Source organism: Gambusia affinis, linkage group LG14 (assembly GCF_019740435.1).
Source record: "Gambusia affinis linkage group LG14, SWU_Gaff_1.0, whole genome shotgun sequence".
NCBI lineage: Eukaryota > Metazoa > Chordata > Actinopteri > Cyprinodontiformes > Poeciliidae > Gambusia > Gambusia affinis.
The window spans coordinates 403,571-419,281 of record NC_057881.1 but is presented as its reverse complement, the minus strand read 5'-3'; the positions used below and the strand labels follow the sequence as shown (position 1 = coordinate 419,281).

Here is a 15,711-nt window from a genome sequence, read left to right as displayed (position 1 = left end):
AACGATCCGAGAGGAAACGATCCGACAGGAAACGATCCGACAGGAAACGATCCGACAGGAAAGCGATCCGACAGGAAAGCGATCCGAGAGGAAGCGATCCGACAGGAAAGCGATCCGACAGGAAGCGATCCGACAGGAAAGCGATCCGAGAGGAAAGCGATCCGACAGGAAGCGATCCGAGAGGAAGCGCTCCGACAGGAAGCGATCCGACAGGAAAGCGATCCGACAGGAAAGCGCTCCGAGAGGAAAGCGATCCGAGAGGAAAGCGATCCGACAGGAAAGCGATCCGAGAGGAAGCGCTCCGACAGGAAAGCGATCCGACAGGAAAGCGATCCGACAGGAAAGCGATCCGACAGGAAAGCGCTCCGAGAGGAAAGATCCGAGAGGAAAGCGCTCCGAGAGGAAAGCGATCCGACAGGAAAGCGCTCCGACAGGAAAGCGCTCCGACAGGAAAGCGATCCGACAGGAAAGCGATCCGACAGGAAAGCGATCCGAGAGGAAAGCGATCCGAGAGGAAAGCGATCCGACAGGAAAGCGATCCGAGAGGAAGCGCTCCGACAGGAAAGCGATCCGACAGGAAAGCGATCCGACAGGAAAGCGATCCGACAGGAAAGCGCTCCGAGAGGAAGCGATCCGAGAGGAAAGCGATCCGAGAGGAAACGATCCGAGGAAAGCGATCCGAGAGGAAACGATCCGACAGGAAACGATCCGACAGGAAACGATCCGACAGGAAACGATCCGAGAGGAAACGATCCGAGAGGAAACGATCCGACAGGAAACGATCCGACAGGAAACGATCGGGGAGGAAACGATCCGAGAGGAAACGATCCGAGAGGAAACGATCCGACAGGAAACGATCCGAGAGGAAACGATCCGAGAGGAAACGATCCGACAGGAAACGATCCGAGAGGAAACGATCCGACAGGAAACGATCCGAGAGGAAACGCTCCGACAGGAAACGATCCGACAGGAAACGATCCGACAGGAAACGATCCGACAGGAAACGCTCCGAGAGGAAACGATCCGAGAGGAAACGCTCCGACAGGAAACGATCCGACAGGAAACGATCCGAGAGGAAACGATCCGAGAGGAAACGATCCGAGAGGAAACGATCCGACAGGAAACGATCCGACAGGAAACGATCCGACAGGAAACGATCCGACGGGAAAGCGATCCGAGAGGAAAGCGATCCGACAGGAAGCGATCCGAGAGGAAAGCGATCCGACAGGAAGCGATCCGAGAGGAAAGCGATCCGAGAGGAAAGCGATCCGACAGGAAAGCGATCCGACAGGAAAGCGATCCGACAGGAAAGCGATCCGAGAGGAAACGATCCGACAGGAAACGATCCGAGAGGAAACGATCCGACAGGAAACGATCCGAGAGGAAACGATCCGACAGGAAACGATCCGAGAGGAAACGATCCGACAGGAAACGATCCGACAGGAAACGATCCGACAGGAAACGATCCGACAGGAAACGATCCGACAGGAAACGATCCGAGAGGAAACGATCCGAGAGGAAACGATCCGACAGGAAACGATCCGACAGGAAACGATCCGACAGGAAACGATCCGACAGGAAACGCTCCGAGAGGAAACGATCCGACAGGAAACGCTCCGAGAGGAAACGCTCCGACAGGAAACGATCCGAGAGGAAACGATCCAAGGGGAAAAGCTCCAAGAGGAAACGATCTGGGAGGAAACGATCTGAGCGTTCCTTACCTGGGCACGGCTCGCCGTCGATGCGATACGCCACCCTCTCATATCCCGCCACAATGTTGTTCTGCAGCACCACACCAGAGCCCTCGCTCACCTGGACAACCGGAAACACATTGGGGATGTTGGGAATGTCTGAAAGTCCCAGCAGCTGATGGTTTGTTTGACAGGGGGAACCTCGATGGCAGCGTTCCACTGGAAGTTGAAGGCTTCCTCTCTGTCCTGATACGATCCGGGCCACAGTGACATCATCACCAGGTTCCTCCTCAGCATGATCCGATCGCCCCAAACGCGGATTCCTGCACACACGGATTGCCATCAACCTTCCAGAGGACCGGGAAGTGATTCCCTCCACTGTTACCCTGGATTACCTTCGCCCACCGTGTGATGGACAATGTTATCGTCGATGCTCAGACCCGCCGTCCCGAAGACCCCGATGGCCGGAGAGAAACCGTCATGGAAGGCACAGCCCTGGATGTACGAGTCGTTCCCTGAAACCTTCACATAAAAAACATTTTTTATCTCCTGAAAGGCAGGAAATAAAGAAAGACCAACTCTGAATGTCTGGAGAACCACTGATCTGAATCGTTTTAAAGTTCACAGGAACAAAATGGGAAGAAGAGCACGGGAGGTTTCAGAGGCTCTTCATGGATCAGAGGAAAAGAGACGGTCATTTCATCTGCTGCTGAGGTTTCCTTTCTAGCAGAGTGTTGGCCTACCTCTCCCAGGTTGAGGAAGGTCACAGAGTACCGCGGGTCAAAGTAGTCGGTCCAGCCTTCCTGGCCGGAGCGGAAGAACTCCACATTCTTGATCTGGGCTTTACCTTTGGGACGAGCAAGAGAGGACAGACTGAGGGCAGCATTCACCAAAAACACCAAAGGTTTTCTGCTTCATCCTGACGGACCAGTACCGACACTTTCTACTTCCTCAGAAAGTTCAATCAGTCAGCTCTAGATAGTGGGAAGTATTTTCTGGGTTCCTGAAAGTAAGCTCTGGAAAGTCTTAAAAAGTACTGTAAAAAATTTTGAAACTTGAACTAAAGTTTCATAAAGTACCATATAATGTTCAGAAAGGGCTGTAAGAAATTCTAAAAGTTACATAAAAGCTTCAGAACGTGCAGTGAACCAGCTATTTTCCTCCATGTTTGTCCGTTCTGTCTCCTTCAAGTCTGCCTGATCTGATCATGAGTTGTCGCTAGCAGGTCGTTGCCAGGATGCTAGCAGGTCGTTGCCAGGATGCTAGCAGAACGTTGCCAGGATGCTAGCAGGTCGTTGCCAGGATGCTAGCAGAACATTGTCAGGAGGCTAGCAGGTCGTTGCCAGGGTGCTAGCAGAACGTTGCCAGGATGCTAGCAGGTCGTTGCCAGGATGCTAGCAGAACGTTGTCAGGATGCTAGCAGAACATTGTCAGGATGCTAGCATGTCGTTGCCAGGATGCTAGCAGGACGTTGCCAGGATGCTAGCAGGTCATTGCCAGGGTGCTAACAGGTCGTTGTCAGGATGCTAGCAGGTTGTTGCCAGGATGCGAGCAGAACGTTGTCAGGATGCTAGCAGAACATTGTCAGGATGCTAGCAGGTCGTTGCCAGGATGCTAGCAGGACGTTGCCAGGATGCTAGCAGGTCGTTGCCAGGGTGCTAACAGGTCGTTGCCAGGGTGCTAACAGGTCGTTGCCAGGGTGCTAACAGGTCGTTGTCAGGATGCTAGCAGGTCGTTGCCAGGATGCTAGCAGGTCGTTGTCAGGATGCTAGGAGGTCGTTGCCAGGATGCTAGCAGGTCGTTGTCAGGATGCTAGCAGGTCGTTGTCAGGATGCTAGCAGGTCGTTGCCAGGATGCTAGCAGGTCGTTGCCAGGATGCTAGCAGACCGTTGTCAGGATGCTAGCAGAACATTGTCAGGATGCTAGCAGGTCTTTGCCAGGATGCTAGCAGGACGTTGCCAGGATGCTAGCAGGACGTTGTCAGGATGCTAGCAGGTCGTTGCCAGGGTGCTAACAGGTCGTTGTCAGGATGCTAGCAGGTCGTTGTCAGGATGCTAGCAGGTCGTTGCCAGGATGCTAGCAGGACGTTGTCAGGATGCTAGCAGGTCGTTGCCAGGGTGCTAACAGGTCGTTGTCAGGATGCTAGCAGGTCGTTGCCAGGATGCTAGCAGGTCCTTGCCAGGGTGCTAGCAGGTCGTTGTCAGGATGCTAGCAGGTCGTTGCCATGATGCTTAACACGCAACAGAAGCCTACAGAAGCTGCATACCTCGATAGCTGACTCCGCTGCTGGAGAAAGTTCCCACCAGCAGCCTGGCGCCAAAGGACTCCACCATCATTTCCGGATACTCCTCGCCGATGATCCGGATGTTCCGGCTCAGGAGGCCGACATCCGCCGCCAGTGTGTAGGAGAAGGACGACCCGGGGACGGAGTGGGTACCACCTACCAGAACCAAAACCTGTTAGAACCTGAGCCCAGAACTTGGCAGAAACCAGCAGACCGTCCGATCTCTGCTTCTGGTCCAATCACAGGAAAGGGTTCACCATGTGAAAGGTTCTGAAAGGAACTGACCCATGTGAGTGTGGTCCAATGGCTGGTTCAGGGTCAGGACAAGGCCGTCGGCCGACACGGCCGCGATCCGACGTTTCTCCGTCTCCGAGGCTCTGTAGCTGGAGGTGGAGACGGCAACCTGGTCTCCAACCTGGACAGAACCAGAGACGCAGTCAGGAGCCGGAACTGGGACGGGAACCGGAACCAGGACCAGGACCAGAACTGGAAACCAGGACCAGGACCAGAACTGGAAACCAGGACCAGGACCAGAACTGGAAACCAGGACCAGGACCAGACCCAGGACCAGAACCAGAACTAGAACTGGAAATCAGAAACCGAAGCCGGAACTAGGCGAACAAAGCTGGCACTCTGACCTTCCAGTCGACGGGCTGCACCAGAACCAGTGAGTTGGACCCGGCGGCGGCGGCGGCGGCCAGCTTGGTGCGGTAAACGCCTGGAGGCCGACCGTACAGGTCCAAAGTACCGAACACACCTGCAGAACCACAGAACCACAGGGGAGTCAGTGTGACGCTTCGCTTTCACATGACCGGCCGGTTCTGGCCCGCTGTACATCCTAAACAGGCAGAACATTATGAACCAGAACAGATTGGGCCGAGCCGGTTAGCCAAAAGCTAACATTCGTTTATTTTTTAAAATGTCACAATTTTAAACTAAATTTTCAGTTTACCAAATACTAACCCGTTTCGTTAGCACAGTTAGCTAACTGTTTAGCTAACAGCTCTGAGCTAGCTAAGGGGTTAGCTTTGAACTAAATATTGAGTCTTTAGATAGTAATTATCTCCAAACTAAGTATTTATTTTTGACTTCCATTTATCTGGAACCGAACCAGAACCCGGCAGGTCCAGAGCTGCGGCCCGGTTTCTCACCCAGGACCTTGGATCCCTGGTTGGGTCCGCCGGGCAGCAGCCAGTCGGGCGAGTCGTGGTTCCCTCGGAGCCGGATCTCCAGCCGACCCTGGAACGGCTCGCCGTCCCACCCCGCCAGCAGCCTGCCACCCTGGGCACAACACCGGCACAATGGCCGTCACTTCCTCTGGACTGAACAGGCTCGGGTTCTGATCGGGTCCGGCTGCTGAGCCGGAAGCGGTTCCAGTTTAAATCCGGAGCGGAGTCTGGTTGCCATGCCAACCTGGATGGAGACGTAGATGGCGTCGATCACCAGGGTTCTGTTCGGGGAGTCCAGAACCTCCAGAACCCCGAAGATGGTGAGCCTCCTGAGGGGTGGCGTGTCTCGGTCCAGAACGACCCACTTCCCTGTCGAGAGAACCGATCGATCAGATTGATCCAATCAATAATCAGATCGATAATCAGATCCCTTTAAGTGATACAAACTTTCAGATTCTGTCTCACTGATCGGACCAGTAACAAAATAAAATAAAATAAAATGAAGGATCATCAGAATTTATTAGGAATCTGAAAGTCGATAATAATTCTTAACAAAGATTTAATAATGGTAATAATGGTTTAGAGATAAATTGTATCTCTAAATCGCATCATCATGGACCTAAAAAGGTTTTAATTTTATTAACTCTAATAATAGAAATAAAGCCAGTTTTTAGTTTTAATGGCTGCTGTAACGCTGCGCAATGAAAAAAGTACAAATCATTCGGGTCGCTTCGTCTGTCATGAGGGAAAAACATGAAGGTTGGATTCAGCAGAAAAAGATGAAAATATGGACGGATGGATGGACAGACTAAATAATGATGGCTGATATATTTTTTGACTGCATAGGAAGAGCCTTCCATGACGCCGGTTCGGGTCGGGTCGGTACCTGAAGGGATGACTGCATCGGCGCCATCTGCTGGCACAGAGAAGTTGTTCTCCGCAGAACTTTTCCAGAATGAAGCATCAGACCACAGACTGCAGAAATACACAGACACACTGTGTTAAAAAGACTGAAGCAGAACCAGCTCAGCCCGGTTCTGGTCTGCCAAGCAGGACTGAGGTCCAGTAGGACCTACAGGAAGTCGTTGGGTCGGCGGCTGGGGACGGGAGCCGGCGTGGCCGGAGCCGGAGCCACGCACTGATGGAAGAAGCAGCGGCGGACGGCCAGGTTAGTCGTGACGTCTGTCATGGAGCGATCCACGCTGCTGCGGCGCCGGCGCCGGCTCGTCTTCCCGGAAACTGTAGGAACAGCCAGAGACATCAGGCACTGAGGTCGTCCGTTCACTAAACTTTACTACAGAAACTGCAGACTTTACCAAAGGTTAGTCAACTCCAGTCAACTGGATGGAGAAAGTGACGTACTGGTTAGCATTTGCTTTGGCTAATGTTATCTTTGGCTAATAGTTAGCGTTAGCTTTGGCTAATTTTTTAATGTGTTTAGCGCTGTACTGTTAGCATAGCTAAGATTTTTGTTTAATGGCTTAGTGATTGGTGACAGCGTTTTGGTTAGCTGCAGCTAATGACCAAGCACATTCATCTAATTGGAGAAACCATTGTGACACCTTGAAAAGTCAAACTATTATCAGTAAATATGGTTTCTTAGTCCAGTTATTTATGATTTGGCACCAAAAGTATCCATCTGTGACAAATATTCACTAATTTCACTGAGGTGACATTTCCTCCATGGTGGGCATCTTTACAACTGGCCGCCATCTTGAATTTTTCAGTGGCTAGCGCTTACTTTTCTTTTGAAAAAATGAATGCTACTTTAAACATTTGAGAGCTTGAATTATCTGCAGCACTGAGAGGTCAGAGGTCATAAAACGTATCTGACTGAGGTAGAAGAGGTCGTTGGTGGTCTTGTTGAAGAACCAGTCTCCGTTGTCGTTGCCGCTGTAGCTCAACGCCACGGATGAGCCGTTCCTGTCGTCCAAGATGTGGAAGCTGTCGGGACTCTGGGTGAAGTTGTGTTTGATGATGACGAACTGATCCGACTGTGGGAGAGGAGACGGAGCCGTCAGGCGGAGCGGGCCGTGCCTCACATCCTCTGACCGGGTTTAACAGGTTTTACCTTGAAGCCGTAGAACTTGGCGTCGTAGGTGATGTTGGTGATGTGGTCGGCGTTGTCAAAGTGCCAGTTGTACGTCTGTCCGGACGGCAGCAGTGCCATCCAGCCCAACTTATGGGTCATCCTCTTCTTCAGGTAAGGAACCACGCTGCTGCCTAAGTTCAACACAACAGCAGCTGTTACTGGAGCCACTGCAGGTCCCAGTCGTCACCAGCAGATGGCAGTATGACGTTTATATGGAGTCAGCATTATGTTGTATTATTTTTAATGGCTATCAATCTATTTTGTAATAGTTCTCAGATATACTGCTTAAAAAGCACATCTAGGGACAAGTGCTGCACTTCAGCTTATTGCTATAAGCATTGAGACACAAGCATGGAGCTGCTCTTTGACTCAGTTGGTCTCTGATGTAAACCTGGTGAAGAAATCAAATAAAAAGCAGCAGTTGCTCCAGCAGGACGCTGAGGCCTCACTACCATGCGAGTTGGTCAAGATGACATCCTTGGCCTGCAGAGAGGTCGGAGTGGGGTTGTTGAACGCTAGGCGATGGAAGTCGACGGTGTGGTCACAGACGGCTCCGGGGAAACCCACGCTCCACTCGGCGCTGTGGGAACAATGGGCCGGGTCCAGCAGGCTGCTCATCGGCACCACCTTATGGTCCACATTCCCTGCAAACATGGAGTTCACAACATCAAATGGATGATTCCTGGTATTTCACTCAGACCTTCTCATATCCTTCGGAAGTGGATTTCATCAACCGTTCTGCCAGGTTTCTCAAGATCTTTTAAGGCTTTTCTTTGGGCTTTAGCTGAGAACTCCGAACATCTAAACACAGCGACCAGACGGTGGCAGACAAGGACCAAAGGAAGGCCAGACTGTCTCCAGCAGATGGACAGCATTTCCTGAAAGCTGCAACACTAAACTGCTCTGGGCAAAGGGGGACAGAAGGTCAAACAGCTGCTTAACAGGGAAGGAAAACCCTTTGCGAAAGAGATTATTCTATAAAACACCTCCAAACATTGATGAAGACCACTTCAACAGATTACAGGAAGGTGTGGTTGCCTTGATGACAACCCTGAACAGCTGCTGGTTGGACCAGAGGTTCAGTGGCTGGGGTGTGTACCTGTGAGGGAGCCGTCTGTGTCCACCAGCTGGACTTCGTGCTCCCACCTGAATCCGGCCTTGTTGGGGGAATTCCTGTACTGGATCCCGGCAAACCTGACAGCCCAGCCGCCGCAGCGATCTGTACAAGTCCCATCGATGGAGGTCACGCCGATGGCCGTGCAGTTGCTGCGGTTAAAGTTGACAAACTGAGTGTTGAGGACACTCATGCCGTCATCAAACGGTGTGATGACGCCCCGGCGTGTGCAGTAATCGCCGCCCAGGCCGAGTTCATCCATGTGGGCCACGATGGTGCTGTTGGAGACCATGGCGCCGCCATCCTCCCCAAAGCCACTCACAGCCCATGGGAAGATGCGCTTGGCCTCGACGCCGGCCTTCTCGTTGTTGACAATGATGAAGTTGTCGAACTGCACGGCGCCAACATTGACCCACTCTGCACCTTTCTCGCAGTTCCAGGCGGTCAGGGAGTGGAAGACAGCGGGTTCTGGGGTTGTGGAGGTGCAGCGACCGTCTTTCATGGGGAAGAATTCTTGGAAGATCCAGAGACCGAACCATCCCTGGGAGTGCACCGTGTTGTTGGAGAACTCGCCGAGGGGAACCCTCTTCTGGCAGATGTTTGGGTCGTACGACGGGCCGTCGGGGTTATTGTGCATGCGGTACCAGAAACCGAAGTGGGTCCCTCCTGCTGCGGCGTTGTGCCGGATGATGTTGTTGGGATTGGTGACCCAGTAGGCAGCAGGGGTGACGTCATCGTTCAGGAGGCTGGTGCTCTGTTTGACGAACACGGCCAGGTTGTACTGCAGAATGTTCTCCGTCTCGATGCCGTCCTCGATGAAGAAGGCTCCGCCCATTATGTCGTAGATGACGTTGTGCTCTACCAGCAGCCGGTGGGTGTTGTGGATGGTCACGGCTCTGTTGAAGGTCTGGTGGATGGCGCAGCCCCGGACGTACGATTTGAAGTTGATGTCGCCCATCAGATGCCAGTGGATGGGGTACCGACCGAGCCTGAAGGCCTGACCGGCGTGGAAGATCTGCCAAATCCAGAAAAGTTGATTCTCACCAAGACCAACATGCATTTATACAGTAGGTTAGGAAATCAGGAGGCTCTAGAGACATTTTACCTCAACATACTCCAGTCTGCCCAGAGCAAGGTTCTCTCCTGGCCTTGGAGCGTGGAACATGATGCAACCCCCAAACTGATCGCTGCCAATTTCCTCTCCAAACCTGCCTTGGAAACATGTCTGCGTGGCAAATTCACCTGCAGGGCCGGAAAAGACGAGATTCAGCCCAGAAAACCCAATAAGATGCCAACCGCACTTTCAAGATGGCTGTTCCAGGTCTAATGCTAACATTTCAAATTTAAACTCATGCTGTCTGCACAGAAACATTGAGGCTGTTTCCCACCTGGCCTGATTGGGACCAAAACGGCAACATGTGATCCATTTTCAACGGCGGTTCTCTTTCTGACTGCACTGCGTCAAACCAACCAAACCAGCTGCAGAACTTGTTCACACTCCAGTTCGTTTTCCCAGAAAGTCCAGTGTGGTTGGTTGGACTCAGTTCAGTGGGAAAGAGAACTGCAGCTGGAAATAGAAGCCAGGTTGCTGTTTTGGTCCCAATCGGACTGGGTTTACCGGACCATCAGGTTCTTTGATCCGGCCGGTCCGGCACCTGTGTTGAAGCCGTCAGGACACGCTTCGACCTCGTCGCTCCATTCGAGGTTCTGGGACCCTCGGACCACAATGTTCCTGGTGAGGAGGCCCACCTCGGCCCGGGCCTCAAACACGGCGCCGTCGGGCAGCTTGGCGGACACGCCCAGGTGGGAGAAGGTCAGCGGTTTGGCCAGAGTCAGAGTTTTTCCGCCGGCTGACACGCCGGCGATGGTTCTCACCTCGTTTTCTCTCTGGCTGTGTCTGGAAGACCACAATCAGAGATTTCAACCGGCTGCTCACCACCGCACCGCACTCTGGAAGATATAAGAACTTCAGCAGAACCTCAGAGGGTTCTATGGAACACAGGAGCAAACAGAAACCGGCTCATTGAGGTTCTGCTCCCACCACAGCACTTCTACCTGCTTAAGGCCTTTGACTAGGCTATTGTAGCACCTTGTTCTGCTGGTGACCCAGTTTGGCTTCAGTTGCTGGATTCATTTTGGACTCTAGAGTACTTCATGGTCCATTCAGTGACTGCTGGCTGCAGAACAAACCCAGATCATCAACCTTCCTCCACCGTGCTGCACAGGTACCATGAGTTTATCTGCTGTGTCTGGTTCCCTCTGGTTCCCTCTGGTTCCCTCTGGTTCCCTCCGTCCTGGTTCCCTCCGTCCAGAGGACATTGTCCCAGCCATCTTGTCCTCTATCAGGTGCAGCTCTGTTAATGTCAGACTGGCGGCCATCTTGCTTCCAGAGGGAAGAGGCTGAATCTGCCGGGTTGTTCTGATCCGCATCTTTTCATCTGGGATTCATCCTTCTTTATGTTTTGATCTTTTTTTATTATTATTTTCAATTTTAATTTTTTTATACTATTTTGTATAAATTTTCTAGCTCTTAGAAATAATAACGTTATTATCTTGAGAATAAGATTCTTCTCTGGAGGATGACAGACCTCAGAAGGTTTGGAGGTGACCTTTGACCCTTCTGGCTACTGGTTCAGATTTTAGTTGTTTTTTAAGCCCAGAAATTTGCCTGCGGGGCGGCGCTCGTACCGGTGGCCGGTGGAGGCGATGACGATCTCCTCTCCAGGTTTCCAGGTCACGGCCTCCGTCAGCGTCAGCGTGGTGGAGCCGCTGGCGGCGGTCTGGGCCAGGTGTGTCCAGGTGACGGGAACGGGAATACCTGGAGAAATAGGTCGTCAACAATGACTCATTTGAAAAGAAGGATGAGTTGTGATGGTGCTGGAGGTTAGAAAACTCAGATTACTGCCAGTAACTGGAGCTGGGAGAGTAAATGTCTAAGAGTTTCCCTTCATGCAACACTTCAGAGCAGAGCAGCAGATTTCTGCTGAGCATTGAACCAGCAGCATCTAAAGCAGGAAGCGAGAAACTGCAAAAAATCTGCGACATATGAGAAATAATCAAACTTTGTTCTGAATCTACATTTTGATTTTATTATATTATTTATTATAAAGAGAAAATTCATATGAGTAATATGAATAATGACAATAGGCTAGAAAATATTAAAAATAGACGTAAGTACATTCCCAGCAACTTTGGAGAAAGGGTCAAATTGCAGCCCCTGCTGTCCAGGGTCAGTAATGGCACTGAAAGATGTGTTTTTATTATTTTATTGTAACATTTTAATAAATCCTGCTGGGCGTTCATACCATGGAGGTCTAAGACGCCCTCTCTGACGGCCAGCGTCTTGGATCCATAAACAGGAAGTTCAGGAGAGCGCAGGTGACCATGGAGTGTGATGATGGCCTTGTGCTGGAAGGGCGCCCCCTCCTGGCCAATCTGGAGCCGCCCTCCGTCTGTGATGAGGATGTTCTCCGCCTGCAGCTCCAGGTCGGCCTCGTCGAACATCAGAGTTCCTCCTGGGGAGAGCGGCAGGTTCAGCCCAGAGCAGATCTCTGCTTCCATCGGAGGAACGCAAACTCTGCCCACCCTGGATGAGGAGCATCTTCAGCACCGGCGTGCTGGTGTCCAGCAGCACCGTCTGACCTTTAGCAATCACCGCCAACGAGCCGCGCTCAGGGGGGGGCAGGCCCCCCCAGGTGAACCGGGACGACCAAACGTCCACATACAGGAAGTTGGCCGCATCCTGCAGAGACACACAGAAGACAAGGTTCCTCCTGCACAGCTAGTGCATGTGTGTGTGTGTGTGTGTGTGTGTGTGTGTGCAGTTACCATCTTGGCGATGCCACGGTCTCCGATGCTGACCCTGACCTGCGTCTCCTGGGAGCGCTGCTGGGCGCTCGTCACGCAGACGATGTGAGTCATGTTGGAGGACTGAACGCCGCACGGCGAGCCGCCGATCGTCACGTTGACGTCGTCCAACCTGGAGCTGAGAGACGAGGGACAGGGGACACGTTGGACAGGACATGTCCTCTCTGTTTCAAAGATCAAATTAATGGAGTTGGAATCGGTGAATCCATGAAGAGGAAGGGAAAGGTTAAGAAGAGCAGCTGCTAAATATTTGTACAGGATTATGATGGTAGCAGGCAAATAAACATCAGTAGGAAACGGCTGAAGCTCCTAAAAGGGAAGATCGGGTCGACCTAATGAAGATAGTTACACCATGGAAAGGCTGACTTTTCCCATCAGATTAGAATCTGGAAAATTAAGAATTATTGTTATTGTTATTATTGTCTTATTTCACCATGGAGGTCTGGATGAACTGGGTTTGAGGCTGTAGAGCTTCAGACTGTCAATAGTTTGCTTACAGATTTAAAATTGTAACAAGTTGGAAGAGAAGAGCATTCAGATTTTTTTAAATTAGTCAGTGTATGTTAGAGAACAGGTTTGGAATGTCTTGGGTGGCATGTACAGATTTTAAAAATAATTGACAAAATTATTATCAACAAAATTAGTAAATTATAAGAAAAATGATATTCATTAGATATTAACATGATAATAATCATGTTATCAACATAATAAATGTCATTATTATCACAGAGCTGCTGAGGAAACTCTTCTCACCTGAAACCCGAGCCGCTGATGGTGAGCCGCGTGCCGCCGGCCGTCCCTCCTCGCCGCGGAGACACCTGGGAGACGACGGGCGTCAGGGCGGCCCGGTAGGTGAAGCCCTGAGAGACGTTGACGGCGTCCAGCAGGTTGAGGACGGAAACATGGCAGCCGACCGCCGAGTCAGAGCCTGAGGACAGACGGAGATGGAAGTCAGGGACACACAGGGTCCGTCCAGGGGCCGCAGACGGCCCCCGCGCCACGCTTTGGACGCCCTGAACTGGGCTCCTTTTGACTGCAGCAGAGCGATCTTCTGGCCATGAGGGTTGCTATGGTAACAGTGGAAGCTGACCGTTGTTGGGCGGAGACAGGCAGAACAGGCGGGAGGACGAGGACGCTCCTCTGAGGACGGGACAGTCCCGGCCACAGATCAGAACCCTGGAGCCCATCGGATCGAACCCGGAACCGAAGACGGAGAGCAGAGCGCCGCCGCCGAAACTCCCTGCAGCGCCGAGAGAAAGACACAGGTCAGAGTTCAACAAAACTGATTTAATCTAAACCGATTTAATCTAAACCGGTTTAATCTAAACCGGTTTAATCTAAACCGGTTTAATCTAAACCGGTTTAATCTAAACCGGTTTAATCTAAACCGATTTAATCTAAACCGGTTTAATCTAAACTGATTTAATCTAAACTGATTTAAGAAAACTGCGAGCAGAGCGGACCTTTTCAGGTCTTCTTGTTTGAAACTCATTTCCATCTTTGGTTTCTCATCTAAACTGATTCTCCTTCTTCTAATTCTGTTCTTTTTTACTCAGGCTTCTCATTTCCTGCCTCCGTTTTTAGATTTTGTCCTCCTTGGTTTTACGTGTCCTGCTCTGGTTGGTTCCACCGTCAGTCTCCGCTCCGGTTCCGTCCTCACCCTCGTTGGGCTGCACGCCGCTGAGCGTCAGCTCGTATGTGAACTCCACTGCCGACTGGGCGTGACCTTTGACCCCGTGGTGCAGGACGACCGGATAGGTGCCGCCCGGGTTGCTTCCCGTCGTGCAGCGGAGCTGGGAGTCGGAAACGGCCGACACGTTGCAGGAAACGCCGTTGATGGTGACGGAGATGAGCTCAGGGTCGGAACTGAACCCCGATCCGCTGAGCGTGATGACGGCGCCGCTCGGCCCTGCAGGAAGCAAGAACAGCTCAGCTGAGGTCATCAGCTCAGAGGCTGAAGTTGGTGTTTGGTTTGGACTAGGACTTTCCAGCATTAATTTTTAATCACACAAATTTAATGCCTTACATCTTTAACACAATCAAACAAATTAAGCTTTTGTAACATACAAACACCCCAAGCAGGAACCTTTGTATTCACGTGTTTCTAGAACGCCTGTAAATCTGACACAAAGCTACATCCCCTAACAGCAGCAGCTTCTCTGGTCCACCAGGGGTTAAATCCTGCTTCTGAACGATCTGATTGGACGATGGAAACTCTACGTTTCTGTTGAAGTTGTGCTAAAAGGCATTAGCCCAGCACTGAAGCTGTTCTAGCCTAAAATAGCATCTAAATGCTAACAGGTAGCAGCTAATGCTAACCTGAAGAACAGATAATACAATAAGTTATCAGCAAAATGGGTTTTTGAATTGAAAATATTAATTTTATTAATGTATATTTCGATTAATTGCAATCGTTTTGGATTTTTGTGGATCGTTTCTGACGCTGCTCCTGTGGGTCCAGTGTGTATGTACCGGTGTGGGGGCTGATGGCGCTGAGCACCGGGGTGTGGGCTGCAGAGTAGTTGAAGCTGAGCAGAGGGAAGGTGACGGCGAACACCTGGATGCTGACGGCGGCCGGACCCTCGGGGTGAGCGGGGCTGAGGCAGAGCAGCGTGTCTGGAGTCTCGTCCCGGATGCTGCAGGGTTTCCCGCCCACCGCCACGCTGGTGTTCCCCGGAGCAAAGCCGTTCCCGGTGAGGACGAGCGGCGTCCCCCCGGCTATGCTGCCGACGCCGGGCCTCAGCGCGGCCAGCGGGCGGCTGCTCAGGGTCGGCTGGCCCGACGCCAGGCCTCTGCTCCTCACCAGCAGCCTGACCGGGTGGTCTCCGGCCGGCAGCGCGCCGACCCGCACCGTCACGTTCCCGTCGCTCACTGCCACCGCCCGCAGAGGCGTGGAGCCCACCAGGACCGACACGTCGTCCACGATGCTGCCAAAGCCGGAGCCGGAGATCAGGACGTCGGTGGGGCCGCTGATGCTGCTGGGCGAGACGCCGCTGACGCTGGGAGTGTCGGCGGAGGAGAACCTGAAGGAGCAGAGGGAGGAACAGGAGCTCCGGATCTGGCCCAGGTGGAACACCACGTCCCCGGAGCGCTGCGCCGACGGCGCCGTGTCACACAGGATGTGGGTGTAGTTCAGCATCACGACGCTGCAGGACACGCCCGCCGCCGTCACGCCACCCTCAGAAAACCCCGAGCCGCCGATCTGGAGCCGGGTGTAGCCGGTGGTGCTGCCAACAGGAGGCGCCACCGAGTCGACCACCGGCAGGACCACGAATCGACGCTTCAACTCATCAGATACGGCGACGACGGCGGCGCCCAGGTTGTTGACTCTGACGGAGACGGGCAGAGCGACGCCGACTGGAAGCTCTGAGCTGGAGCCGAGCCGGCAGCTGATTCCGGACCAGGAGCTGTTGGTCACGTGACACGGCTCACCGCCAACCGTCACCTGCAGGACCATAGGATGGATGATTAATCGCCAGAATAAACAATTAATC

General features: G+C 52.4%; 1 protein-coding gene across 2 annotated transcripts in view; it reads right to left on the bottom strand.

Annotated features, from left to right (window-relative positions):
- LOC122843797 (fibrocystin-L-like) overlaps positions 1-15,711 on the bottom strand; it is a 47,352-nt gene that overhangs the window by 9,788 nt on the left and 21,853 nt on the right. For both annotated transcript variants that reach the window (XM_044138835.1, XM_044138836.1), the window contains 25 exons: positions 14,690-15,662; positions 13,878-14,126; positions 13,308-13,457; positions 12,971-13,145; positions 12,179-12,335; positions 11,936-12,092; positions 11,656-11,865; positions 11,039-11,168; positions 10,006-10,247; positions 9,456-9,592; positions 8,336-9,365; positions 7,689-7,880; positions 7,216-7,367; positions 6,979-7,138; positions 6,221-6,383; positions 6,031-6,119; positions 5,389-5,513; positions 5,127-5,256; positions 4,614-4,732; positions 4,261-4,390; positions 3,958-4,131; positions 2,435-2,538; positions 2,087-2,213; positions 1,893-2,014; positions 1,722-1,812 (listed from right to left, as the gene is read on the bottom strand). In XM_044138835.1, coding sequence (XP_043994770.1) covers positions 1,722-1,812; positions 1,893-2,014; positions 2,087-2,213; positions 2,435-2,538; positions 3,958-4,131; positions 4,261-4,390; positions 4,614-4,732; positions 5,127-5,256; positions 5,389-5,513; positions 6,031-6,119; positions 6,221-6,383; positions 6,979-7,138; positions 7,216-7,367; positions 7,689-7,880; positions 8,336-9,365; positions 9,456-9,592; positions 10,006-10,247; positions 11,039-11,168; positions 11,656-11,865; positions 11,936-12,092; positions 12,179-12,335; positions 12,971-13,145; positions 13,308-13,457; positions 13,878-14,126; positions 14,690-15,662 — 5,488 coding nt within the window. The remainder of the gene's footprint in view (positions 1-1,721; positions 1,813-1,892; positions 2,015-2,086; positions 2,214-2,434; positions 2,539-3,957; positions 4,132-4,260; positions 4,391-4,613; positions 4,733-5,126; positions 5,257-5,388; positions 5,514-6,030; positions 6,120-6,220; positions 6,384-6,978; positions 7,139-7,215; positions 7,368-7,688; positions 7,881-8,335; positions 9,366-9,455; positions 9,593-10,005; positions 10,248-11,038; positions 11,169-11,655; positions 11,866-11,935; positions 12,093-12,178; positions 12,336-12,970; positions 13,146-13,307; positions 13,458-13,877; positions 14,127-14,689; positions 15,663-15,711) is intronic.